Raw genomic sequence first — 27,593 nt, forward strand, 5'->3', positions numbered from 1 at the left:
GTATCTCAGTAAATGTTTATGTTTATCCTTAACCACTGATTCCTCGTCTGATCTCTTCTCTGCACCTGGGTCCAACCTTACCACGTCACACCAACGGGCTCTGGAGAGGCGAAGGTCGAGTTATGCGCCCTCCGAAACATGACCTGCCAAACCACGCTTAATAACCCAGAAGCCAGCTGCACCAATGTGTTGGAGGAAACACTGTTCAACTGACTACTGAAGTCAGCCTGCAGGCATCCAGCCCGCCAAAAGCAGCGCTATGAGCCAAGTAAAGCCCCCCAGCCAAACCCTCCCCTAACCCGGACGACACTGGGACAATTGTGGGACTCCCGGTCAGAGCTGGATGGAACCCCAGGCTGTAGTGACGCCGCAACACTGCGATGCAGTGCCTTAGACCGCTGAGCCCCTCGGCTGTTTCTAATAGCCATCGACTGGACCATGGAGAGAACCACAGCCCACCAAAAAAAAAGGGGTCCATTGGAGCCCATTCACTCAACTGGAGGACCTGGCTTTGCAGACGACCTGGCTCTGGTCTCTGAAAGTCACAAGCAAATTCAATATAAAACAGATCGACTACTGGAAAACAGCAGACAACTTGGCCTCAAAATAAATGTGTGAAAGACCAAGATACTGAAAAATCCACACCAAATCCCCCGAATAACTCACCATAGATTGGGAAACTATTGAAAATGTTCCTGACTTTCTATGTTGGAAGCAATTTCAGCTTGGCATACCTTCAGGACTAGGTATCCCCCTTTCCCTTTTCCCAAAAGTACTATAATATACATTTACTGCTTGATATCTTAGCCTGGGGCCTGGTTTCTACTTATCTTATTACAAAGCAAGGAAAGAATGTAGTTTATTGCTAAATGCAGAAGTCTAGCCCACTAATGGCTGAATTAGATGACATCATTGAGGTAGACCGTTGATGATGTCATATTTTGAGCTCAATGACTGAGGTTATGAATGATTTTCACTTTAGGCATCCTCTGTCATTTGCATAGAAAGATTCCTGATAATGTTGTGCTCTCCAAGATACCAAAGTGACAATGTCTAATAGTCATTTAAGGGGTATATGTGGCAGTAGTAGTAGTACTGGCGTTGATCTTAACAGTAGTAGTATGGCACTGGTAGTGTTGTAGTGCTCAGTAAGAGCAGTAGCGGTAGTTGCTGCAAGCACACAAGAACATAGAGAGAAAACATGTTTCCCATGCCAATAAAGCCCCTTGAATTGAATTGATAACATTAGCTGTAGTAGTCGTAGTAGCACTGGTTGTAGTATTAGTAGTATAGTAGTAGTGGCAGGAGTAGTAGTAGTAATACTGGTGTTGATCTTAACGGTAGTAGTGTGGCACTGGTAGTGTTGTAGTGCTCAATAATAGTAGTAGCAGAAGTTCCTGTGTTAAGTTGTGGCACTCGTCTCCAAAACTGAGCATCATTCTACTGCATTGTCAGTCTCATGTGGGTGGGCTGGCCAGAGCATATTTCTCTTCCTCCTCATCCCCTCGTCTTCTGTGTGATATTCCCATACTGATCAGCCACTTCACCCTGAACAGTACCATATGCAGCCCTTATTCTCACATCTCATGGAGCGTATGCAACAGCACAACACGTGTGTGTGTGTGTGTCTGTGTTCCCCCCTTGCCTTCCCTGGAGGATATGTCAGTGCTCTGTGGACAAACGATAATGATTTTGAGAGGATCCATGATGTCTCTCCTAACCTTCACCCCAAACCCCTAACCCTACTGTAACTCCTTGTCCTAAAACTCTAATCTTAATTGTAACCCTAATTGTAACCCTAACCGTAAACCTAACCCCTAATCCTAAAATAGCTTATTTCGTTGTGGGGTTCGGCATAATGTCCTTTCGGTCCCCACAAGGATAGTAAACACACACACACACCTTATCCTCAGTCAGACACCTGCAATTGACTGTGAAAATAAACACATTCCCTGTCTTCCTCCAAATCCCTCGCTCCTCTCTTCTCATCCTCTCCTCCCTCATTCCCACCTTCTGTCACAGTTTTCACATTCACTCCCCTCCACATTCCTGCTTTTCTTTTTTCCTCCCTATCTCGCTGTTCTCTGAGTCATCCTTAACGTGGCTTTCCTGCTCCATTCACAGCCTCCCTTCTCCCTGTCCTCCCTTGTTTTTCTCTCTTCCGTGCCTGTTTTGTTTGACAGCATATGTCTGTCTGTCTCGTCCCCTCCCATTGTTTTATTCTGGGGGTCTGTAAAACAAACATATGCGCGCGCACACACAGCACTGTGGTGATCTCATCTGAGATTGTGTCAGACATGCAGCACCCTGGATTACAGTGTTCATATTAAAGCCCCCCCAGAGCCACATACAATTCAAAATAACCCACAGCTATGTCCTAGTAGAGTCACATGTATCAACACAGTCACGTACATTGTCTTAGACATAACATGTCAATCCCCACTGGCAAGTCACGAAACATGTGTGCGCACACTTTGCTTACTCAAAAATGTTCATGGTTATGCTTACTATACTGTACTATACTATACTGTCATCATGTATGTGAATGGTTAGGGTTCAACCAGGATGTGGACATGAAGCTAGGGTTAGGGTTGAACCAGGATGTAGACATGAAGCTAGGGTTAGGGTTAAGGGTAACGGTTGAACCAGGATGTGGACATGAAGGTAGGGTTAGGGTTAAGGGTTAGGCTTGAACCAGGGTGTAGACATGAAGATAGGGTTAGGCTTGAACCAGGGTGTAGACATGAAGCTAGGGTTAGGGTTGAACCAGGATGTGGACATGAAGCTAGGGTTAGGGTTAAGGGTTAGGATTGAACCAGGATGTGGACATGAAGATAGGGTTAGGCTTGAACCAGGGTGTAGACATGAAGATAGGGTTAGGGTTGAACCAGGATGTGGACATGAAGATAGGGTTAGGGTTGAACCAGGATGTAGACATGAAGATAGGCTTAGGGTTGAACCAGGATGTAGACATGAAGATAGGGTTAGGGTTGAACCAGGATGTGGACATGAAGATAGGGTTAGGGTTGAACCAGGATGTGGACATGAAGATAGGGTTAGGGTTGAACCAGGATGTGGACATGAAGATAGGGTTAGGGTTGAACCAGGGTGTAGACATGAAGATAGGGTTAGGGTTGAACCAGGATGTGGACATGAAGATAGGGTTAGGGTTGAACCAGGATGTGGACATGAAGATAGGGTTAGGGTTGAACCAGGATGTAGACATGAAGATAGGGTTAGAGTTGAACCAGGATGTGGACATGAAGATAGGGTTAGGGTTGAACCAGGATGTAGACATGAAGATAGGTTAGGGTTGAACCAGGATGTGGACATGAAGATAGGGTTAGGATTGAACCAGGATGTAGACATGAAGATAGGGTTAGGGTTGAACCAGGATGTAGACATGAAGATAGGCTTATGGTTAGGGTTGAACCAGGGTGTAGACATGACGATAGGGTTAGGGTTAGGGTTGAACCAGGATGTGGACATGAAGATAGGCTTAGGGTTGAACCAGGATGTAGACATGAAGATAGGGTTAGGGTTGAACCAGGGTGTAGACATGAAGATAGGGTTAGGGTTAGGGTTGAACCAGGATGTGGACATGAAGATAGGCTTAGGGTTGAACCAGGATGTAGACATGAAGATAGGGTTAGGGTTGAACCAGGGTGTAGACATGAAGATAGGGTTAGGGTTAGAGTTGAACCAGGATGTAGACATGAAGGTAGGGTTAGGGTTGAACCAGGATGTAGACATGAAGATAGGGTTAGGGTTGAGCCAGGATGTAGACATGAAGATAGGGTTAGGGTTGAACCAAGATGTAGACATGAAGATAGGTTAGGTTTGAACCAGGATGTAGACATGAAGATAGGTTAGGGTTGAACCAGGATGTAAACATGAAGATAGGTTAGGGTTGAACCAGGATGTAGACATGAAGATAGGGTTAGGGTTGAACCAGGATGTAGACATGAAGATAGGTTAGGGTTGAACCAGGATGTAGACATGACGATAGGGTTAGGGTTAGGGTTGAACCAGGATGTGGACATGAAGATAGGCTTAGGGTTGAACCAGGATGTAGACATGAAGATAGGGTTAGGGTTGAACCAGGGTGTAGACATGAAGATAGGGTTAGGGTTAGAGTTGAACCAGGATGTAGACATGAAGGTAGGGTTAGGGTTGAACCAGGATGTAGACATGAAGATAGGGTTAGGGTTGAGCCAGGATGTAGACATGAAGATAGGGTTAGGGTTGAACCAGGATGTAGACATGAAGATAGGTTAGGTTTGAACCAGGATGTAGACATGAAGATAGGTTAGGGTTGAACCAGGATGTGGACATGAAGCTAGGGTTAGGGTTGAACCAGGATGTAGACATGAAGCTAGGGTTAGGGTTAAGGGTAACGGTTGAACCAGGATGTGGACATTAAGCTAGGGTTAGGGTTAAGGGTTAGGGTTGAACCAGGATGTGGACATGAAGCTAGGGTTAGGGTTAAGGGTTAGGGTTGAACCAGGATGTAGACATGAAGCTAGGGTTAGGGTTAGGGTTAAGGGTTGAACCAGGATGTAGACATGAAGCTAGGGTTAGGGTTAGGGTTAAGGGTTAGGATTGAACCAGGATGTAGACATGAAGATAGGGTTAGGGTTGAACCAGGGTGTAGACATGAAGATAGGGTTAGGGTTAGAGTTGAACCAGGATGTAGACATGAAGATAGGGAAGGGTTGAACCAGGATGTGGACATTAAGCTAGGGTTAGGGTTAAGGGTTAGGGTTGAACCAGGATGTGGACATGAAGCTAGGGTTAGGGTTAAGGGTTAGGGTTGAACCAGGATGTAGACATGAAGCTAGGGTTAGGGTTAGGGTTAAGGGTTAGGATTGAACCAGGATGTAGACATGAAGATAGGGTTAGGGTTGAACCAGGGTGTAGACATGAAGATAGGGTTAGGGTTAGAGTTGAACCAGGATGTAGACATGAAGATAGGGTAGGGTTGAACCAGGATGTGGACATGAAGATAGGGTTAGAGTTGAACCAGGATGTAGACATGAAGATAGGGTTAGGGTTGAACCAGGATGTGGACATGAAGATAGGGTTAGGGTTGAACCAGGATGTAGACATGAAGATAGGCTTAGGGTTGAACCAGGATGTGGACATGAAGATAGGTTAGGGTTGAACCAGGATGTGGACATGAAGCGTCATGTAGATCCTTTGAGATGGGGATCATGACTGAACATGTTTTCCACCAGATGCGTTCTGTTCATATCTCCCTGTCTTCCTACTGGGACTGATTATAAAACATCATCTTGTGGATGGAGGGTTAATTGCCTTTGTTCCATAAAGAAGATGCCTTTAAAAAAAACAGTGCAGCGGAGGATAGGAGATAATCACTCTTTCAATGAATCTCTCCTTCACTCTCGTGCTCACTCACTCTATTTAATTCTCTCCCTCCCAACATCTCTCCTGACTCCCCCCCTGCCCCCCTTCATCCCTCTTTCCACTGTCTCATCTGTTCCATTTCCTTTCATTTAGTCAGCAGTCTGATTAGGAGGCAAGGTCACCTGATAGTCATTGCCATAGCGAGCAGGTTAAGTTTTTTTCCCTCCCTTTCCTCTCCTCTCATACTTTCACTATAGATCAAGTCAAAGAAAGAGACGAAGAGAGATGATAAGGAACATGTGGTCTGGGATTTGTTTTGCTTCTACACAATCTAATATGACTGGTGGAACCTCTAGCATGGTATTTCACAATTTCCCTAGTGGAAATTCCGCACATGGATATGTCAATAAATTTAAGAAATGTGGGGGCCTTGTGTGTTGGGAGGATGGCCGTTAAAGCAGTCCTCCATCGCTGCATATATACTACCTTTTAAAACAGTATTTACATGGGTTATTGCTCTGTAGTTACCATAGTGTCTCTGAGGGGTCAGGAGAAGGTAGGGTCAATTAATCAGAGGTCGTTGACCCTCTCACACTGTGCAACAATGAAAGATGTCTCAACCTAGGACGACAGCCTGACGATTTCACTGATCTTGAAAACTGGCGGACGACCAGCAAATCCTATCAAAATCATTACACCAGCTTAGCCAACACGGTATGCCCATTATAAGACATTAGTTCATGTTAGTTCTCCACAAATGTCTAAGACCTTCTCCTATTTTCACCATCATAAAACCAAGAACTGCCCAGTCTCATTTATACTGTCCTCTCTGTTATATAAGGTAGAGTTCTCCCTCCCTTTCCTGTCCCCTCCTCTCATACTTTCACTATAGATCAAGTCAAAGAAAGAGATGAAGAGGAACATGTGGTCTTGTTTTGCTTTATGCAATCTAACATGACTCGTGGAACCTCTCGCATGTTATTTCACAATTTCCCTAGTGGAAATTCCGCACATGCTGAAAGCATAGTGTCCACCAGGAACACAGAGACAGTCTGAGCCATTCTGTCCTTTCTGTTATATAAGGTAGAGTTCTACGTGGTCTGCCTGATCATGTTGACCTGCTTCAACAACCCTAACATTCTCCATTTCTCCAATCTGTCCTCTCTGTTATATAAGGTAGAGTTCTACGTGGTCTGCCTGATCATGTTGACCTGCTTCAACAACCCTAACATTCTCCATTTCTCCAATCTGTCCTTTCACTCTCTCCCTCACTCTCTCTGTACGTTTGCTAGTCTTCCCTGTGTGTGTGTGTGTGTGTGTGTGTGTGTGTGTGTGTGTGTGTGTGTGTGTGTGTGTGTGTGTGTGTGTGTGTGTGTGTGTGTGTGTGTGTGTGTGTGTGTGTGTGTTGTGAATATGAGAGAGATATACAGTGCATTCAGAAAGTATTCAGACCCCTTGGCTTTTTCCACATTTTCTTACGTCACAGCCTTATTCTAAAATGCATTAAATCATTTTTTCCCCTCATCAATCTACACACAATACCCCATAGTGACAAAGCAAAAAACAGGTTTTAGAAATGTTTGCAATTGTATTGAAAATGAAAAACTGAAATATCACATTTATTCAGACCCTTTGTTCAGTACTTTGTTGAAGCACCTTTGGCAGTGATTACAGCCTTGAGTCTTCTTGGGTATGACGCTACAAACTTGGCACACCTGTATTTTGGGAGTATCTCCCATTCTTCTCTGCAGATCCTCTCAAGCTCTGTCAGGTTGGATGGGAAGCGTCGCTGCACAGCTATTTTCATGTCTCTCCAGAAATGTTCGATCTGCTCAGTCTCTGTGTGTGGACCTGTTTAACTATACTTGTGGGGACCAAGGTTAAATGCTATTTCTAGGGGGTTCAGGGTTAAGGTTAGAATTAGTGTTAGGGTTAGAATTAGGTTTAGGGTTAGGGTTAGGAGCTAGGGTTAGTTTTTAGTGTTAGCGTTAAGGTGAGGTTTTCGGGTTAAAATTAGGGTTAGGGTTAGGTTTAGGGTTAGAGGTTAGGGAAAACAGGATTTGAATGGGACTGAATTGTGTGTCCCCACAAGGTTAGCTATACAAGACTGTGTGTTTGTGTGTGTATCCTCCTCTCACCTCCTGTAGCTCTGATGGAATTCCCTGATTGTAAGTTGCTCCGGAAAAGAGCATCTAAATGACTAAAATGTCAAATGTAACTGTCAACTTGCAAGGTATGTTTCTGGATACGGAGATACGATTGCATAAAATAAATTTGAGCCAAATAAATAGAAATGTTCCAAAAAGAACCCCCCCCCCCAAAAAAAAAATCTAATTTGCACACTTGCACACTTTAAAGGGTATTTCCAGGTGAAACAAAAAGGAGTGCAGTCCTTGATAAAGCCAATCAGAAGTCTATCTGGTTTAGTTTATTACAAGTTGCAAAAGAGAGAGAGACACCTCCAGCACGGCAGCATAGAAAATGTCTAATGTACATACTTTCTCTGAGAAGGTTCTTTAATATTAATCAGACAGCGCAAAATGTTGTCTGGGACCTCAAAAAAAGACAATGACCTCGCCAGTTGCTACAGAATCCCAGTTTATATGTCAGTATGTCCTTGTACCTCTGACGTCAATCACTATCAAACGATATGAGAACAATCCATAACATTCAGTAACAAGTCTAGTGACCATCAACCCCATGACACAAATAAAAGAGTGTCACAAACAGAACACTTGGAATCATGTTTATTACATAAAGGGAAAACATATAGATATGCTAAGCATTGTGTTAATTACTCTTAACTGGATATTAACTTTATTCATCTGAAATAGTCCCTATTACACACACAAAGAGTTACACAGTTACACAACACAACAACAGTTACACAAAACACCTTTGTTCTTTCCAGTTTCAAGACACTCCAGGTATTGACCCGGTTTGAAGGTCCCAAAAACAAAACTTGAACTCTCAACAGCTAGTCTGTGTGCCGGCCTCTTTAGTTTACATTCATTCCACTCCTTGCCACTCCTATTATTTGCCAAAGGCAAGGAGTGGCAAGAAGTTAAAGGTTAGCTAAATAGACTGGTACCCAGGCTACTCAACAGCAGGTGTTGGATTCAAAAATACACTTGTAAAGCCAGAGACTTATGCATTCAAGTGCGTTGAACAATACAATGATATCAGATGATTGAGTGTGTGTTCTCTCTGGAATGTTCGCATGGCATTTACATGCAAGGCACAACAACTAACTCTGGTGTGGAGTGATAAGAGATGCTTATCAAACCTCCAACCTCCAGGGAGACCACAGCTGACAGTGGGAGATTTGGGCGGAGGTAACTGAGAGGAACACTAAAGTGTTGAGACAGATTGGTCATTGGGGAGGGACATTGATAGCATATTCATATGTTCCAGAAATATGGATGACAGACTTGAGCAGAGCGTTTGTATTTATAGCTGCAGAAGAGATTCATAACATCATTGATGTATTGTTAAGCCCGTCATCTCTCAAGAGATTGCAATTTCATGTGTGAGGGAGGCTAACTGTCAAGCAAACTACAATTTAATAACGTTTTCATAGTTGTTAGACAGCTGTTCTTTTAAACTGTCAAGTCTTCTCTCTCTTCTATTGGCCAATGTCTGAAAATCCTGAAGCAGAATTGGACTGGTGATCTCTCAATTGTCTGTTTGTAATGCGACCTATTGGGGCAAAGAATGGTCTGTGGGTGGATTATAGTTACGAGTGAGACTGATTACATGGCACACTTGCAATAGGTCTATCCTGCTTTGTGCGTCCAGGGCAGTGCATCTCACACACCCACTGGCGCTTCTTTCACACGAGGAGTATTGGGGAGCGTGGAAAGGGAGTGGCACGGCAGCTGAGCGTAGCAGCGGAGCGAGACAGCATCGAATACGGTAAACAAGCGGCTCCGCTCTTCAATTTCACTGGGTATAATTTTCGCATGACACAGAGCAACGCTTATTGCTAAACTGCCTTTAATTTGATAATTGTACACCTAAAACGGCCCCCTTTAAACAAGGTATTAAATGAAACGTTGTCTTCTCATGTATTTCTGTGCCGTTCCTCTTATGAATGAGATCTGATCATGTATTATTAGAACAATAGCCAAAAGCGTCTGGAAGAAGAGCATTTTTTTTCTTAAATTGTACAGTTACAGTTCTCTCTTCTGTTTCTACACTATACTATCAGCTACTCTGGTGGAATCCAGCCTAAAACCTTTTCATCTGCTGTGGATACCCGACTGACTGCGCCGAGATGGGGGTAAGAGTTATTTCTATTGTGTGTAAAAATGCGTTTATGAATGGATAGCTGTAGTCAGTGGCGGTTCTAGACCATTTCAACTGGGGGGGCCAAGCTGGGGCCAGTTACATTAGACGTTATTGTTGTCATATCGTTTTCTTCATTCATTAGCAGGCAAAAGACCATGTTCATAATCATCATCGGTGCCACGGTCTAATTACGGATGTAAAAAAAGAACGATAGCAAAAATTAGTTATGGAAAAATTCTTTCATACTCCACATTTAGGGGGTCCAAAATTGTTGTCACAGGGGCACCCCCCCCCCCCCCCCCATAACCGCTAGTGGCTGTAGTAGCACATGAGACATGTGTAACTCACCTCAAAGGGTTCAAATGTGGAAGAAATATCATATTGGAATGACATTAACCACTATTGTATTTCGATGGCTTGTGAAACTATTGCAAATTGGTGTGACTTTACTTGCGTGACAGTTAAACGCATGAAGGGTAGCTATTTCTATGTTGATTAAATGCAATTGGACGAATTACAGTCCAATACATTTCATCGCTGTCTATTCTTCTGTTAAATCACATTTTCCATGTCTGTGTTAAATAGAAACATTACTGACATTGTTCTAATCTGCTATCTGCACCGTTTTCCGAATTGCGCTCGAACGGACCGAATTGCGCACTTCCACTCCTCTCCTCTCCAGCCGCCAGCGGGTGCGTCATAATTGAGTTACGGGGAGAGGAGAATCTGGTCCCAAATTTTGATTATGAACTGGGGGGTTCGAGCCCTGAATGCTGATTGGCTGACAGCCGTGGTATTCCACGGGTATGACAAAACATGTATTTTTACAACTCTAATTATGTTGGTAACCAGTTTATAATAGCTACGCGGAGTGCCTGGACACAGCCCTTAGCAGTGGTATATTGGCCTTATTGCTTAATTATATCCCTAAACATATGTAGGCTACCGAGGGATGAACTCTGTTGGGCGATTAAGGAACGTGTCGCCGGTGGGGCAAAGGCGAGCAATCTGTTCCTCGTGACAAATGGAAAACAAGCTGTTCGCCAAACCTAAATCCCAAATTAGCCAGATGTTTTTTAGGCCATTCTCTACTTTTTTGTATGTATTCCATTGAATTTGAATGGCACATAGACAAATTGTCAAGAAGAATTACAATATTTAGGAAAAATGATCATATTTAGGTTAGGCTACGGAAGAAAGGCAATGGGGATGCAGGAAGGATGTCGGACAGCCTTATCCATCCTCTAAATCTGATGATCTATTAATAGGCCTAATTGCATTACATTATTAGCCTAGTTGTCATAATATTGTTTCACGTTTTGATCCCTTGCTTTTATGGCACAGTGATGGCCTCCGTGACTACCATTTGTAATTAATGAGAAGGCCACAGGGACACATTCAGAGGGTGAGGGTGGGATACTAAATGCCTGAATTGGAATATTGGAATTGTTGTCCACCACTTGTTTTATACCCATCCTACAGAGTCCTATATTAAGTCACTGAAACTGTGACAGTCGTTGGTTATGGATATACAGATAGGGAATTAGTGGAGAGGTTCGGTTGGGGTACCAATCAACGCAGACAGTTGCGCCAAAATGGATGCCCTGTTCCCCCATGTTGATATGGGTTCGGGAGGTTATCATAGCCTAATAATCAAGCATGTCAGCGACTGGTTGTAACAGAAAATCTTGCTTATTTCTATCTTCCATTTTGACTCGGTGTATTGATGACACAGACTGCCAAAACCCTATTGATTAGTCATGGCAAAAAGGACAAAATGTTCCTATTCATCGTTGTATGCAGTGTGTTCGGAAAGTGTTCAGACCCCTTGTCTTTTTCCCTATTTTGTTACATTACAGCCTTATTCTAAAATGGATTAAAAAAACACACAAAAAAGTCATCAGTCTACACACAATACCCCATAATGACTAAGCAAAAACAAATTTGTAGAAAATGTTGGAAAAGAAACTGGAAGATTACATTTACATAAATATTCAGACCCTTTACTGTACTTTGTTGAAGCACCTTTGGCTGCGATTACAGCCTCAAGTCTTCTTGGGTATGACGCTACAAGTTTGGCACACCTGTATTTTGGGAGGATCTCCCATTCTTCTCTGCAGATCCTCTCAAGCTCTGTCAGGTTGGATGGGGAGTGTCGCTGCACAGCTATTTTCAGGTCTCTCCAAAGATGTTCGATCTAGTTCAAATCCGGGCTCTGGCTGGGCTACTCAAGGACATTCAGAGACTTGTCCCGAAGCCATTCCTGCATTGTCTTGGCTGTGTGCTTAGGGTCGTTGTCCTGTTGGAAAGTGAACCTTAGCCCCAGTCTGAGGTCCTGAGCCTTCTGGAGCAGGTTTTTGTCAAGGACCTCTGTACTTTGCTCCATTCATCTTTCCCTCAATCCTGACTAGTCTCCCAGTCCCTGCCGCTGAAAAACATCCCCACAGCATGATGCTGCCACCATCTTTCTTCGCCATACCGATTGTGCCAGGTTTCCTCCAGACGTGACGCTTGGCATTCAGGCCAAAGAGTTCAATCTTGGTTTCATCAGACCAGAGAATATTATTTATCATGATCTGTGAGTCTTTAGGTGCCTTTTGGCAAACTCCAAGCATGCTGTCATGTGCCTTTTACTGAGGAGTGGCTTCCATCTGGCCACTCTACCATAAAGGCCTGATTGGTGGAGTGCTGCAGAGATGGTTGTCCTGGAAGCTTCTCCTATCTCCACAGAGGAACTTAGAGTGACCATCAGGTTCTTGGTCACCTCCCTGACTAAGGCCCTTCTCCCCTGATTGCCAGCTCTAGGAAGAGTCTTGGTGGTTCCAAGCATTTTACATATAAGAATGATGGAGGCCACTGTGTTCTTGAGGACTGACCCTCTGGTTCTTGTTCACCTCCCTGATCAAGGCCCTTTTCACCATATTGTACAGTTTGGCCGGATCTGTGCCTCGACACAATCCTATCTCGGAGCTCTGACGTGCACTGTCGACTGTGGGACCTTACATAGACAGGTGTGTGCCTTTCCCAATCATGTCCAATCAATTGAATATACCACAGGTGGTCTCCAATCAAGTTGTAGAAACATCTCAAGGATGATCAATGGAAACAGGATGCACCTGAGCTCAATTTCGATTCTCATAGCAAAGGGTCTAAATACTTATGTAAATAAGATATTTCAGTTTTATATTTGTTATAAATTTGAAAAAATCTAAAAACCTGTTTTCACTTTGTCAATTTGGGGTAATGTGTATAGATTGATGAGGAAATACTTTTATTGAATCCATTTTAGAATAAGGCTGTTGTAACGTAACAAAATGTGGGAAAAGTAAAGAGGTCTGAATACCTTCCGATTGCACTGTATCCTTCCTTAAGCCGATGATGTCATGATTCATGGTTTGTGATGAAATATGGTCCGTGCTATCCAGTACCCTTGGGACGTCCCTACCCCCCGCTGAAGTTGACATTTAAAATGGTTACGGCTAAAATTCAGGTTATGTTTATGGTTAAGTTTAGGGTTAGGGTAAGGGAAGGAACATCTCAAGGATTACGGATAGCACTGGCCAATGAAATTATTGGCATTGGCCAATACAGTTATTCCTTTAGTCGGCCCTAATTTGTGTCGACAGTTGAGCTCACGGGATGAGTAGCAGGCCTTTCATCAGCAGTAGCAGTGCGGTGTTTGCTCTATAAGTTAATTCATATGCCTTGCGACCGTGGTTTATAGGCCTAAAGGCCGAGACAATTCAACCACACCTTTGTTTTATTACAAAACCGGATATCAACCTCTGTCCGTTGAAGTCCACAAAGCATATTGCATGTAACAGAGAGTTACATGACCTACAGCATGGTCAAGCAAGTTAATGTTTCCCACATTTTCGGACCACTAAACAATTTTTGTATTTTTTATTTAACCTTTCTTTAACTATAAGAACAAATTCTTATTTACAACGGCGGCCTACTCCAGCCAAACCCGAACGACGCTGGGCCAATTGTGCGCTGCCCTATGGGAACGACTATTGATTTATGACCAAAGAGAGTTACTGCAAGTCGCAAAGAATGCAGGAGCTGCCTTCACTATTCCAGCACCATTTCAACTTGATCATTTCAACATCATCAAATCACCTCTACACAAATAAATATCTCTCTGGGAAGAAGAAGGGCAAGGGTGTATGTTTCATGATTAACTACTCATGGTATGATTGTGATAATGTACAGGAACTCAAGTCCTTTTGTTCACCGGACCTAGAATACCTCACAATCAAATGCCGAACGTATTACCTCCCAAGAGAATTCTCTTTAGTTATAGTCACAGCCATGTATATTCCCCCTCAAGCCGATACCACGCTGGCCCTCAAAGAACTTCACTGGATTTTATGCAAACTGGAAACCACATCCTGAGGCTGCATGTATTGTAGCTGGGGATTATAACAAAGCAAATTTGAGGAAACACTATCGAAGTTCTATAGTACTCGCCCTGCTAAAACACTCGATCACTGCTACTGTAACGATCGTCTGACAGAGGGGACCAAGATGCAGCGTGGTAAGTGCTCATATTAACTTTAATGACACTTTAAATAAAACAAGAAAACGAAAGCCAACAGTTCTGCCAGGTGAACACACAAGACAGAAAACAACTACCCACAAAACCCCAAAGGAAAACAGCCTGCCTAAGTATGGCTCCCAATCAGCGACAACGATGTACAGCTGTCCCTGATTGAGAGCCATGCCAGGCCAAAACAAAGAAATACAAAGCATAGAAAAAAGGACATAGAATGCCCACCCTAGTCACACCCTGGCCTAACCAAAATAGAGAATAAAACCCTCTCTATGGCCAGGGCGTGACAGCTACTCCAACTTCCAGGATGCCTACAAAGCCCTCAACTGCCCTCCCTTTGGGAAATCTGATCAAGACCCCATTTTGCTCCTCCCTTCCTATAGGCAGAAACTCAAACAGGAGTACCCGTGCTAAGGACTATTCAATGCTTGTCTGACTAATCGGAATCCACACTTCAAGATTGTTTTGATTACGCGGACTGGGATATGTTCTGGGCAGCCTCCGAGAATAACAAACTCAGTCACCGTATCAGTGTATTTGTCTATCAGGAAATGTATATGGGTTGTTGTACCCACTGTGACTATTAAAACCGACCCTAACCATTGGGCGGCGCACAATCGGCCCAGCGTCGTCCGGTTTTGGCCGGGGTAGGCCGTCATTGTAAATAAGAATTTGTTCTTAACTAACTTGCCTAGTTAAATACAGGTTAAATTTAAACATTTTATAAAAATTAACCAGAAACTGTAGATAGATGGCAGAATCTGCGCCAAACTGAAAGCGTGTACCATCGCATTTAACCATGGCAAGTTGACTGGGAATATGGCCGAATACAAACAGTGTAGTTATCAAACAGGCACAACGTCAGTATAGAGACAAAGTGGAGTCACAATTCAACGGCTCAGACACAAGACGTTTGTGGCAGGGTCTACAGACAACACGGACTACAAAGGGACTATTTCTATTACAACGTATTGGATTACTGTCATTCGTATAACAGGTGAAAATACCTTTCCAAACCAAACCTTCATATCATAACCTCTAACCGCTACACACAGTCTACATCAGTGTCACCATATTAGCTTACGCCATAGCTAGTCAACATAGCTACTAGAACTAAAGCGTTTGTAAACCCACTACAATATGCAGTACAGAGTACAGTCAGCAAGCAGTTTAGCAGTGGGCCCCGGTGGCAAAAAATGTATAAAACCAAAATCTTACCTGACTTGGAAGAGTTCCAGTATTAACATAGCATCCCTCTGTTTGAGCCGGATGTTTGAGTAGGCTAAACTAGCTAGCTGCATTCACTAGCTAGGTGAAAGTGAAAGTAAAAAAATACAACAGAATATTGATAGTGCTCTCTCTCTCTTGCTTCTCCTTCACTTTTAAAGAAATACCTTTGTTCAAAACTGTTTAACTATTGTCTTTCTCTCTCTTTGAGTCAACTAGTCACCATATTTTATGCACTACAGTGCTAAATAGCTGTAGCTTATGCTTTCAGTATTAGATTAATTCTTTGATCCTTTGATTGGGTGGACAACATGTCAGTTCATGCTGCAAGAGTTCTGATAGGTTGGAGGACGTCCTCCGGAAGTCGTCAGAATTACTGTGTAAGTCTATGGAAGGAGGTAAGAACCATGAGCCTCCTAGGTTTTGTATTGAAGTCAATGTACCTAGAGGAGGGTGGAAACTAGCTGTCCTCCTGCTACACCAGTCCTGGGCAATTCCAGTACTCAGGGGCCTGATTGGTGTCACACTTTTCCCCCATCCCTAGCAAACACAGCTGATTTAAAGTAATAGCATTTTTAACTGAAGATCATGATTAGTTGATTATTGGAGTCAGGTGTGTTAGCTGGGGCTGGGGAAAAAGTGTGACACCAATCAGGCCCCCAAGGACTGGATTTGCCCAGGCCTGGGCTACACTATGGTGCTACCCTACAGAGTGCTGTTGAGGCTACTGTAGACCTTCATTTCAAAACAGTGTGTTTTAATCAATTATTTGGTGACTTGAATTTATTTAGTATAATTTTATCCAAAAAGGATCACTTTTTAAATGTTTTACTTTTTGAATTTGTATGAAAATCGGTCCTCCCCTTCCTCCTCTGAGGAGCCTCCCCTGGTATACAGTAATACCAGGTAAGAGCACCCCCAAATGTCCCTTCCCGACCCCCTTCCCTCTGGCTTTTTAAAAATGTATTTCAGAGCAAGTGGACTTAAGGGGACTATTAGCATAGTCAACCAGTGGTGGGCTAGGCGACTTCGGTGTTTAGTGGATTACATTTTGGCTCTCCTGTGGAGGACTCAGGGGTACTTCCTGGTTTGTATGTTTTACATGATGGGAGGCAGAAGGAGATGCAGTAGGAAAATGAACCACCAAAGGCTCCTGTGATGCATATCTTGTAAAGGCTCAGGCTGTGTGATTTAGCTCTGATACAATGATTTGGAGTTGTCTGATAGGACAGGTTCTGTATCTCTATCTTTTGAATCTCTAACAATATCTCTTTGAGTTTCTCCCAGTGTCTCTTTGAGTCTCTCCCAGTGTCTCTTTGAGTCTCTCCCAGTGTCTCTTTGAGTCTCTCCCAGTGTCTCTTTGAATCTCTCCCAGTGTCTCTTTGAATCTCTCCCAGTGACTCTTTGAATCTCTCCCAGTGTCTCTTTGAATCTCTCCCAGTGTCTCTTTGAATCTCTCCCAGTGTCTCTTTGAATCTCTCCCAGTGTCTCTTTGAATCTCTCCCAGTGTCTCTTTGAGTCTCTCCCAGTGTCTCTTTGAATCTCTCCCAGTGTCTCTTTGAATCTCTCCCAATGTCTCTTTGAATCTCTCCCAGTGTCTCTTTGAATCTCTCCCAATGTAATTTTGAATCTCTCCCAGTGTCTCTTTGAATCTCTCCCAGTGTCTCTTTGAATCTCTACCAATGTCTCTTTGAATCTCTCCCAATGTCTCTTTGAATCTCCCCCCAGTGTCTCTTTGAATCTCTCCCAGTGGCAATGTCTAGTCTTTGATCAAGCGATGAAGACTGTAATTCAACCATGAAATGTGATTACCTTGAAGACTGCACAAGATGGATACAACATGAATGTATCAGTGACCAAACCCAAAGTCTGCTCATAGTGTCTTTTACTGTCTTACTGTGATTAAAGTTCATACGATAAATTGCCTTTTGTGTGTTTTAGGGCTGTAAACACAGACACATACACTGAGTTTACAAAACATTAAGAACACCTTCCTAATATTTAGTTGCACTCCCTGTTGCTCAGAACAGCCTCAATTTGTCGGGCCATGGACTCTACAAGGTGTCGAGAGCATTCCAAAAGGATGCTGGCCCATGTTGACTCCAATGCTTCACACAGTTGTGTCAAATTGGCTGGATGTCCTTTGGGTAGTGGACCATTCTTGATACACATGGGAAACCATGTATTTGATACCATTCCACTTATTACGCTCCAGCTATTAACATGAGCCCGTTCGCCCCAATTAAGGTGACACACACAATCCATGTCTCAATTGTCTCAAGGCTTAAAAATCCTCCTCGCCTTCATCTACACTGATTGAAGTAGATTTAACAAGTGACATCAATATGGGATATAGCTTTCACCTAGATTCCCCTGGTCAGTCTGTCATGGAAAGAGCAGGTGTTTTTAATGTTTTGTTACTCATTGTACAGTATATAGACATACAGTGTAAGAGGCATATAAACACACACAGGCACATATAAGGCACATAGTATAACACATTTAGTATCATGGACCATTTCTCCTCTAAGGACGTTTTTAGGACTTTCTGTGGTCTCTCTGACCATCACGGCACCTGGGGCCACAGGGCCACCGTCATGCGCTTTTCATAGAAATGACCATGTGAGGTCCCTCTCACTGTGGCACTGTACTCTCACAAGGCCTGTATTGTCCATGAGGGAGACATTTAAAGAGAGTGTGGGAGAGAGAGAGATGAAAGGAGAGACAGAAAGAGTGAAAGAGAGGTTGGGTGTGGAGGGAGTAATTGAGAGAGGGAATGGTAGAGGAAGGAACCATGTTTTGGAGCCTTTGCATTATGTAGGCAATCACTGACATACCACTGACTGTAAAATAGGGACCTTGTAGGAGTCTTAAAGGTAAGCAGCAGGAGGCAGGCGGGTAGAGGTGGTTCGATTTATTTACAAAATGTAGCTAATATTCCAAAGCGACGTTTATCACTGTACATATTTACAAAGTTCAGACTTCAACCTTCAATATTTAAAATAAAAAGCCTTCAATCAGGTAAAAAAACTGCCTATACCATAAAAGACAGGTGGGGTATACCTGACTCGAATGCAGCCTTCCTGTTGCGATACCAAAACCGATCTGACAAGAAAATCCCCAAATGGGCATTTACTGTAAATACTGTACACTTTGTTGGGAAACATTAAATTGGGGAAATAAAACAGTCTCAAATGGTGGGAATTTGGAGAGCTCACTACCTGTAGGAGACACCTAGTAAAGTAAAGTAGCCTAGTTTTAATCCACAACCAATAGCTCTTGATTAGAAAAACCTTCAATTCTGGACCATGTTATACATTCCCTGTCTGTTATCATTTTCATCATTTTCATGTGGCATATACAAAGCTAGAGTGGCAAATATTTAGGGAGCTTTGCCCAACCATATAATTATGGCAGCCTTGCACTTAATTCTCTGTTTGCTTGTTTGATTGTGGCCTTCACTCAAGTAGCTAACAGTGATATTATCTTAGTGCATGAACTCTAGTTGTGGCTTAGCTTGTGGTGCAGGTAGGATACCAGCTGGCACCAGAAAGCCCATGTCACTGCAAAAAACTCAAAGTTACTAGGGCAGCATTGACACGTTCAAAGCCTAAAATAGTGGATTTAGGATTAGCTGACCCACACTGTGTATTAACCCAACCTTTTTCTATGTAAAATATGGACTGGTCAAGGATCTGTTTTCTCTCTGTGTTTGTCTTTCAGTATGGACGTTCAGACAGCTACCGTGTGGCCACCACGACAGAGAAGGAAGAGAAGGAGTCCCCCAAGAAGGCGGACTCCAAGGCGGACAAGAAGACCAAGGACATGGATGAACTGAAGAAGGAAGTTCCCTTGGTATGTAGTGCATAATTCCTACTTCCTGTTTCCTGTCCATGCACCGTGCCCTAGAGCAGTGTGTCCTGGGATGTTGCTAACTGGTCCCTCAGATGGTTAGCTGAGACCAATTTAGTCCAATCTAAAGTGCTAGTTTTAATCTAAGGAGGAAGGACCATAACTTGCCAGACCCTGGTATAATAAAAGGTTGAGAAACACTATTCTAAAGAGCACCCACTGGGCGGTGGGTAGCCTAGTGGTTAGAGTGTTGGGCCAGTAACCGAAAGAATCCCCGAGCTGCCATGGTAAAAAAAATCTGTAATTCTGCCCCTCAACAAGGAAGTTAACCCACTGTTCCTAGGCCGTCATTGTAAATAAGAATTTGTTCTTAACTGACTTGCCTAGTTAAATAAAACACTTTTTTATGAATAGTAGTTTGTGGTTAGAGGCAATGCCAATGAAAACTAATCCTGTTTGAAAAGGATTTAATCTGTTATGAGGTATAACGTGTACGCTGAAAGTCAGGAAGCAAGTACAGGGAGTGCAAATGTAATAATAAATCGAACATAGCACAAAACAAGAAACACAAAATGCGTACAGACATGAAACAGAAACCGAGTCAATAACGCCTGAGGAAAGAACCAAGTAGAGTGACAGATATAGGGGAGATAATCAAGGAGGTGATGGAGTCCAGGTGAGTGTCATGAGGCGCAGGTACGCGTAACGATGGTAGCAGGTGTGCGTAATGAGACAACTGGCGACGTTGAGCGCCGGAGAGGGGGAGCAGGAGTAAACGTGACAGTACCCCCTTCCCCTCCCTGATGCGCGGCTCTAGCCGCCGGATGACGCCGACCAGAGGGACGGTCCCGAGGACCAAGAGCAGGACAGCCGCTTCTACTGAGGCATGGGAAGCCTGCCGAACCAACCAAGGCTTGAGAACCTGTCGAGCCAGCTGAGGCATGGAAGCCTAACGATCCAGCTGAGGCATCGCCGGTTGCTTCAGCAGCGGCACTTGGACCCGAAGTCACCAGTAAAAACAAAAATCCCTGTTGCTTCCCCTTAGTGAAGCGTTATTCTATAAGGTATACGCTGGGAGTTGGGAAGCAAGTACAGGGAGTGTAAATTTAATAATAAATCAAACATAGTACAAAACAAGAAACAGAAAAAGTGTACAGACATGAAATAGAAACAGAGTCAATAACACCTGAGGAAAGAACCATGGGGAGTGACAGATATAGGGAAGGGAATCAGGAAGGTGATGGAGTCCAGGTGAGTGTCATGAGGTGAAGTTGCGCGTAACGATGGTGGCAGGTGTGCGTAATGATGAGACAACTGGCGACATTGAGCGCCGGAGAGGGGGAGCGGGAGTAAACGTGACATGAGGCATATGGTCAAACCATGAGAATATGAATTTCCTTCTGACAAACAGCCGTAAAATGTCCCCAAGCGCTATTCACAATATATTTCCAAATATTTCGTTAAAACTAGAGATTTATTCAATGTTTTTAACTTTTTTCTTTTAGACGGAACACAAGATGTCCATTGAGGAGGTATGCCAGAAGTACGCTACTGATATAGTCCAGGTAAATTCATCACCTCAAGAGTTTTCTCAAAACCTGTGTTGGGGCTTTTAAAATGAAATATATTGTAACCATAATGGTAATATCAGTTATCACACAAAATATCTAGCTAGCCAACAACCACATCACAAATGATGCCCAAGGTTGTACCCTTTTAACAGCAATCCCTCTCCTTCCTCTCTCCCTATCCCCCCTTTCTCGCCCCCTCCTCAGGGTCTGACCAACGCTAAGGCCGCTGAGTACCTGGCTCGAGACGGCCCCAATGCCCTCACACCTCCCCCCACCACCCCCGAGTGGGTCAAGTTCTGTCGTCAGCTGTTCGGTGGCTTCTCCATCCTGCTGTGGACTGGCGCCATCCTCTGTTTCTTGGCCTACGCCATCCAAGCCGCCACCGAGGATGAGCCCGCCGGAGACAATGTGAGTGACAGACACACACAAAATGGCCACCATCATCACTTGGCAGGGGATAAAGGGATGCAAGGGTATACATGGCCTTTTTGGTTCAGCTTAATGTAGTGTTTCCAAAATGTAGCATTAAGATTCAACTTGTGGAGTTGTGGCTGATTCCTACATGGCACGAAATGATTTGGCAAACTCAATTAAGTGTCTAGTGGTCTACTGTCGATATGAGTCAATGTCCCATGTGTTTCTTAGATCCAGCTATATGCCTCAATCAACCCCAAATGAATGGGAAACATAGGCACTGTCCAAAATGATAAATGGTTAAACAATATTTCTGTCTCTCTCTCCTTGCTCTCTCTCTCCAGTTGTACCTGGGTAATACTAAATGAGGCATTTGAATTTCAATGAATTTCATTGAATGTATCAATGATTTATTTCCTATCCTATATATTTCCATTAATTCAAAGTCAAATTCAAATAATTCTGCATCCCGTGAACTATTTCAATTCAAATTCAAGAACTGAATTGGAATTCATCAGCCATTCTCAATTCAATTCTGAATTGACCTCAACCCTGCATGGCATGTGATATTTTAGATCCAGCTATATGCTTCAACCAACCCTAAATGAATTAAAAAGCTAGGCACCATAATAACACAATCAAACAATGAAGTTAGATTCTTTCCACAGCAAAAAACAGTGAAGGTTCCTACAATGTTAAGTAATGTTCCAATTGAGTTCCAATTTGGTTTTCAGATAACATAGCATGACAACACCTCATGAATGCTGGTAAAATATTATTTGATAAACATTAGTAGAAGGACATAATGGTTGTAAGAACGTTTGTTAAAATGTTCCAATACTGTTTGTTTTTTACATTGTTTGCTGGGTTCTCTCTCTCCAGTTGTACCTGGGTATCGTTCTCTCCGCTGTGGTCATCATCACCGGCTGTTTCTCCTACTTCCAGGAGGCCAAGAGCTCCAAAATCATGGAGTCCTTCAAGAACATGGTGCCCCAGGTAAGCAAACCTCTTCTTCAGTGCATGGCTTGGACTGAAATAGAATACAGTACTCATTTTGGATGCTGGTACTATTTACATTTAGGTGCAGGAACTCCACAATACTTTGAGTTAATATTCTATAAGAGGAACAGGAGCTCAAGCAGTAGAACATTTGAGGTGCCAGTACTCAGGTGCCGGTACTCAGCAAGTCCGGCCTCTCCCGTCTCCTCATTGGTCTTTAGGAGCATATACCCACGTGGGTGATTTGAAATATAAACTGACGTCCACGCTCCAGTCGGTTGTAGTAATGCACCGTAAAGTTGGTTGCCAACCTCCATATAAAGTCCAAAGAAGTAAACAAGAAGCCTGAGGAAGGAGGAGAGATGACAAAACGGTAAACCAAATTCCTTTCTCATCTGTGGATTAATTGTCGGAGTAGAGGACCTTGTGCATTTCAGGTAAAATAACAACCCAATATTTATACCCCAGGACAAATTAGCTAGCAACAGCAAGCTAGCTTGCTAAATTGCTGTAAATGTTTAACACTTTTCGACCTGTCCTCTAATTAATATAATTGGTTCAGAGTTTGTTTTGATATTTCAACCTGCGTGTCCTGATCGTGTCTGGTGTGGGGGTATAAAATCAACCAGCGTGTCCTGATCGTGTCTGGTGTGGGGGGACAAAATCAACCTGCGTGTCCTGATCGTGTCTGGTGTGGGGGTACAAAATCAACCTGCGTGTCCTGATCGTGTCTGGTGTGGGGGGACAAAATCAACCTGCGTGTCCTGATCGTGTCTGGTGTGGGGGGACAAAATCAACCTGCGTGTCCTGATCGTGTCTGGTGTGGGGGTACTAAATCAACCTGCGTGTCCTGATCGTGTCTGGTGTGGGGGTACTAAATCAACCTGCGTGTCCTGATCGTGTCTGGTGTGGGGGTATAAAATCAACCTGCGTGTCCTGATCGTGTCTGGTGTGGGGGTACAAAATCAACCTGCGTGTCCTGATCGTGTCTGGTGTGGGGGTACAAAATCAACCTGCGTGTCCTGATCGTGTCTGGTGTGGGGGTACAAAATCAACCTGCGTGTCCTGATCGTGTCTGGTGTGGGGGTACAAAATCAACCTGCGTGTCCTGATCGTGTCTGGTGTGGGGGTACTAAATCAACCTGCGTGTCCTGATCGTGTCTGGTGTGGGGGTACAAAATCAACCTGCGTGTCCTGATCGTGTCTGGTGTGGGGGTACAAAATCAACCTGCGTGTCCTGATCGTGTCTGGTGTGGGGGTACAAAATCAACCTGCGTGTCCTGATCGTGTCTGGTGTGGGGGTACAAAATCAACCTGCGTGTCCTGATCGTGTCTGGTGTGGGGGTACAAAATCAACCTGCGTGTCCTGATCGTGTCTGGTGTGGGGGTACAAAATCAACCTGCGTGTCCTGATCGTGTCTGGTGTGGGGGGACAAAATCAACCTGCGTGTCCTGATCGTGTCTGGTGTGGGGGTACTAAATCAACCTGCGTGTCCTGATCGTGTCTGGTGTGGGGGGACAAAATCAACCTGCGTGTCCTGATCGTGTCTGGTGTGGGGGTACAAAATCAACCTGCGTGTCCTGATCGTGTCTGGTGTGGGGGGACAAAATCAACCTGCGTGTCCTGATCGTGTCTGGTGTGGGGGTACTAAATCAACCTGCGTGTCCTGATCGTGTCTGGTGTGGGGGGACAAAATCAACCTGCGTGTCCTGATCGTGTCTGGTGTGGGGGGACAAAATCAACCTGCGTGTCCTGATCGTGTCTGGTGTGGGAGTACTAAATCAACCAGCGTGCGATGGCGGACACAGGTGTCCAGTTTGGTCAACACGTTAGATCTCCTTCCACCCTGTCCGCTTGTCTCCTACAATACCACCACCACGGTGATTTGCTACCCCCCCCAACCGAGTTTTCTGAACCAAAAACAAATAAAGCATTTTTTGTTTGTTTGTTTTTTGTTGGACATAAAAGATTATAAAAACACCAGCAAATCAGCACCAAGTGATTTAAATTATGGAAATCTGTTCCAAAGTATTCCTACACGTAATATAGAGATATATGTGATCATATAAACAAATGTAAGGAAGGTTTGAAATGATTATGTTTTAGTCATCTGTTTGGGCTTCTTGCGGCCTACAAATTATTTGTAATTATGTTCCATCCCCCTGACCCTCCGCTCAAGAAAAAAATCAGCCCGCGGCCCTGACCATAGGGCCCAGTGTCAATAATCCTAATTACAATCCTATTAGTCCCATCATAAGTGTTTTCCAACTCTTAATCCCAACTTGTTTCTCCTAGATGACTATGGGTGGGGTAGTTGTGGCAGGGACTCAAAATAACCTGTGACCCTAATCCAGATGTTCCCCCCCGTCTCAGAACACACGCAGCCATTGTTGTGGCCATTGTATCGGTGGTCAGTTAGTTCATACGTCTTGTCTACCCGCAGTCCGTCTATAGTCAGTGTCAGTGGTTAGTCGGCTACTTTACTCCATTATTTATCTGCCAATCTCTATGCAATTGCATAGTTATAACATAATAACCCGTCGTTACTGGTTAGTTTATGGTCAGTGATAGTGTGTAGTTTGTCTATGATCAGTCTGGGGTTGCTAGTGAGTTTTACTGTTACCCCAGTGTTACACCTGTATTTATAGCCAGCTGATGGTTGGCTTATGGCTCCTGCTTCACCATTGGGGTTCCTCTGTCCGCCAGCAAGCGCTGGTGATCCGTGAGGGTGAGAAGATGCAGATCAACGCCGAGGAGGTGGTGGCTGGAGATCTGGTGGAGGTGAAGGGTGGAGATCGGATCCCCGCTGACCTCAGGGTCGTCTCTGCTCACGGCTGCAAGGTAAACACACACACACACACACAGCATATGTTTTACTATTGTTGTGGGGACCTGAAATGTATTTCCATTTCAAATCCTAACTCCTAAACCTATCTCCTAACCCTAAACCTAACCCCTGACCCTAACTCCTAACCCTAATTGTAAACCTAACCCCTAAGCCTAAAATACCCTTTGTCCTCGTGGGACCCCCCCCCCCCCCCCCCCACACGCACACATACACACACAGCTCACATTAAAATATAGCACACACTCACACAACTACACATTTGACATACAAGCTTTTTAAAATTGTGAACAAGGTCCCTGGATTTTGTCCTTCTCCTATAGGTGGATAACTCCTCCCTGACAGGCGAATCAGAACCCCAGAGCAGGTCACCTGACTGTACCCATGACAACCCCCTGGAGACCCGCAACGTTGCCTTCTTCTCCACCAACTGTGTGGAAGGTACAATCGTGTTGGCAACTGCGTCCTCCTCATCTCCATCCTCCTCTTCCTCCTGACCCCTTTCCTTTTTCTCATTGCCATCGCCATAATCCTCATCATCGCTGTCGTCGTCATGACCAGCATTCCCTCATCACTCTGTTTTCTTTCTTTCCATCCCTCCCTTTCTCTTTATCCCCTGAACAGGGTGAAGGGGTAAATTGTGGCTGCCATAGCAACAAGGCACCCACCATTTTAACAAGCACTCTACCCAGCGCCCACACACACTCTGTCTCTCTCTCCTGCATTCTCTTTTCCTCTCGCTTCTTTGAATTCCCCGGGTGCCTTTTCCTTCCCATCTGTCTGCATCTTTTCATCGTTGAGAACACTCCATCTGGTGTAAATATTACCTTATCTCCCTACGGCTCAGTGGTCTAATGGTAGTGTCAATACAGGACGGCATACATAAACGGCTAAGGTCTAGATTCAATCAGATCCACGTTAACCCGCGGTAGCCGACAACGGCATAGCCTATCTTTTGGTTTTTGTTTAGGCGGCGTCGGAGTTGTAACTGTGTTGGAGCTGTCGAACTGTGTTGGAGCGGCCCCATCGTTATACCTGCTGCGGACATTGCCATTGGACGCTCCGAGGGTCATTAGTAGAAATCCCATGCAGCCATCTTACATTGTGATCTACACTTGGATTAGGCTGATAGAAATCCTTATTTTGTTTCATGATTTTTCAGTGTGAGTGTCGTTATTTCTATATAGCCTACACTTTCTCTTTGTAAACTTCTGATACGGGTGGGAAGGGTGTGGCTTCGTGACAATGACCACCAGAGCAGCTGCTCACCGATTTGACAGCTCTAATGCAGTTACACCTCCGACATCATCGCCGAAACAATAAACAATAATATGCTGTGCAATGTTTGGTTCCGGCAGGTTAATGCTAATCTGATTGAATCTAGGCCGTCATTGTCTGATGAAGCTAAAGGCCTCTGGTTACCTGTAGGCCCCAAATATATTTTTTCTCATAGAATGGTAGATGCTTCCCCCATGTGGTCTGGATGGTGTATTGCACCTGAATTGGTGGCAACAAGAAAAACGTCAGTGGTATTTGAGTGAAGAACACTTCAGGAATTCCCTACTAGAATATTTTTTTAATGATTACTTTAGGACTATTCATTATAAGGGAGTGACAAGTTATTATTAAAAAATTTATGATTTAATGGAGTCCCATAGGGTGGCGCGCAATTGGGCCAGTGTCGTCCCGGTTAGGGAAGGGTTTGGCCGGGGGGGGGGCTTTACTTGACTCATTGCACTCTAGCGACTCCTTGTGGCGGGTTGGGCGCCTGCAGGCTGACTTCGGCAGTCAGTTGAACAGTGTTTCCTCTGACACATTGGTGGGGCTGGCTTTCGGGTTAAGCGGGCGGGTGTTAAGTGTGGCTTGGCGGGTCATGTTTCGGAGGACGCATGACTCGACCTTCGCCTCTCCCGAGCCCGTTGGGGAGTTGCAGCAATGAGACAAGAACGTAATCACGAAATTGGGGAGAAAAAAGGGGAGGAAATGACAGCATCAAAAAAATATTACAAAAAAACGTATGACTTGCACTCAAACTCAGTTCTTTACACTGAATGGGGGTAACGCACCATAATTTTACGCAACATACCACAAATGGTATTACAAATATAATATACTGTAACATGTAAGTCAAGTCATCTAACTTCCTTCTCTTGTCCTCAACGTCACCAGGCACGGCTCGTGGCATCGTGGTCTGCACCGGTGACCGTACCGTCATGGGCCGTATCGCCACCCTCACCTCCGGCCTGGAGTCGGGCAAGACCCCCATCGCCAAGGAGATCGAGCACTTCATCCACCTGATCACAGGCGTGGCCGTGTTCCTGGGCATCACCTTCTTCATCCTGGCCGTCTGCCTGGGCTACACCTGGCTAGAGGCCGTCATCTTCCTCATCGGCATCATCGTGGCCAACGTGCCCGAGGGCCTGCTGGCTACTGTCACTGTGAGGGGATATTTTGGTGGATTCTTATGTTATG

At 44.3% G+C, this 27,593-nt stretch overlaps 1 protein-coding gene across 1 annotated transcript in view; it reads left to right on the top strand.

Annotated features, from left to right (window-relative positions):
* The first annotated feature begins 8,924 nt into the window (after positions 1–8,924).
* The window catches only part of LOC115175937 (sodium/potassium-transporting ATPase subunit alpha-3-like), a 31,848-nt gene continuing 13,179 nt past the window's right edge, over positions 8,925–27,593 (top strand). Inside the window, exons 1-9 of the mRNA XM_029735592.1 lie at positions 8,925–9,282; positions 9,578–9,649; positions 19,163–19,294; positions 20,797–20,856; positions 21,067–21,270; positions 22,159–22,272; positions 24,983–25,117; positions 25,445–25,562; positions 27,291–27,559. Coding sequence (XP_029591452.1) covers positions 9,644–9,649; positions 19,163–19,294; positions 20,797–20,856; positions 21,067–21,270; positions 22,159–22,272; positions 24,983–25,117; positions 25,445–25,562; positions 27,291–27,559 — 1,038 coding nt within the window. The 5' untranslated portion in view covers positions 8,925–9,282; positions 9,578–9,643. The remainder of the gene's footprint in view (positions 9,283–9,577; positions 9,650–19,162; positions 19,295–20,796; positions 20,857–21,066; positions 21,271–22,158; positions 22,273–24,982; positions 25,118–25,444; positions 25,563–27,290; positions 27,560–27,593) is intronic.

The sequence above is a fragment of the Salmo trutta genome, chromosome 36 (genome assembly GCF_901001165.1).
Source record: "Salmo trutta chromosome 36, fSalTru1.1, whole genome shotgun sequence".
Lineage (NCBI taxonomy): Eukaryota > Metazoa > Chordata > Actinopteri > Salmoniformes > Salmonidae > Salmo > Salmo trutta.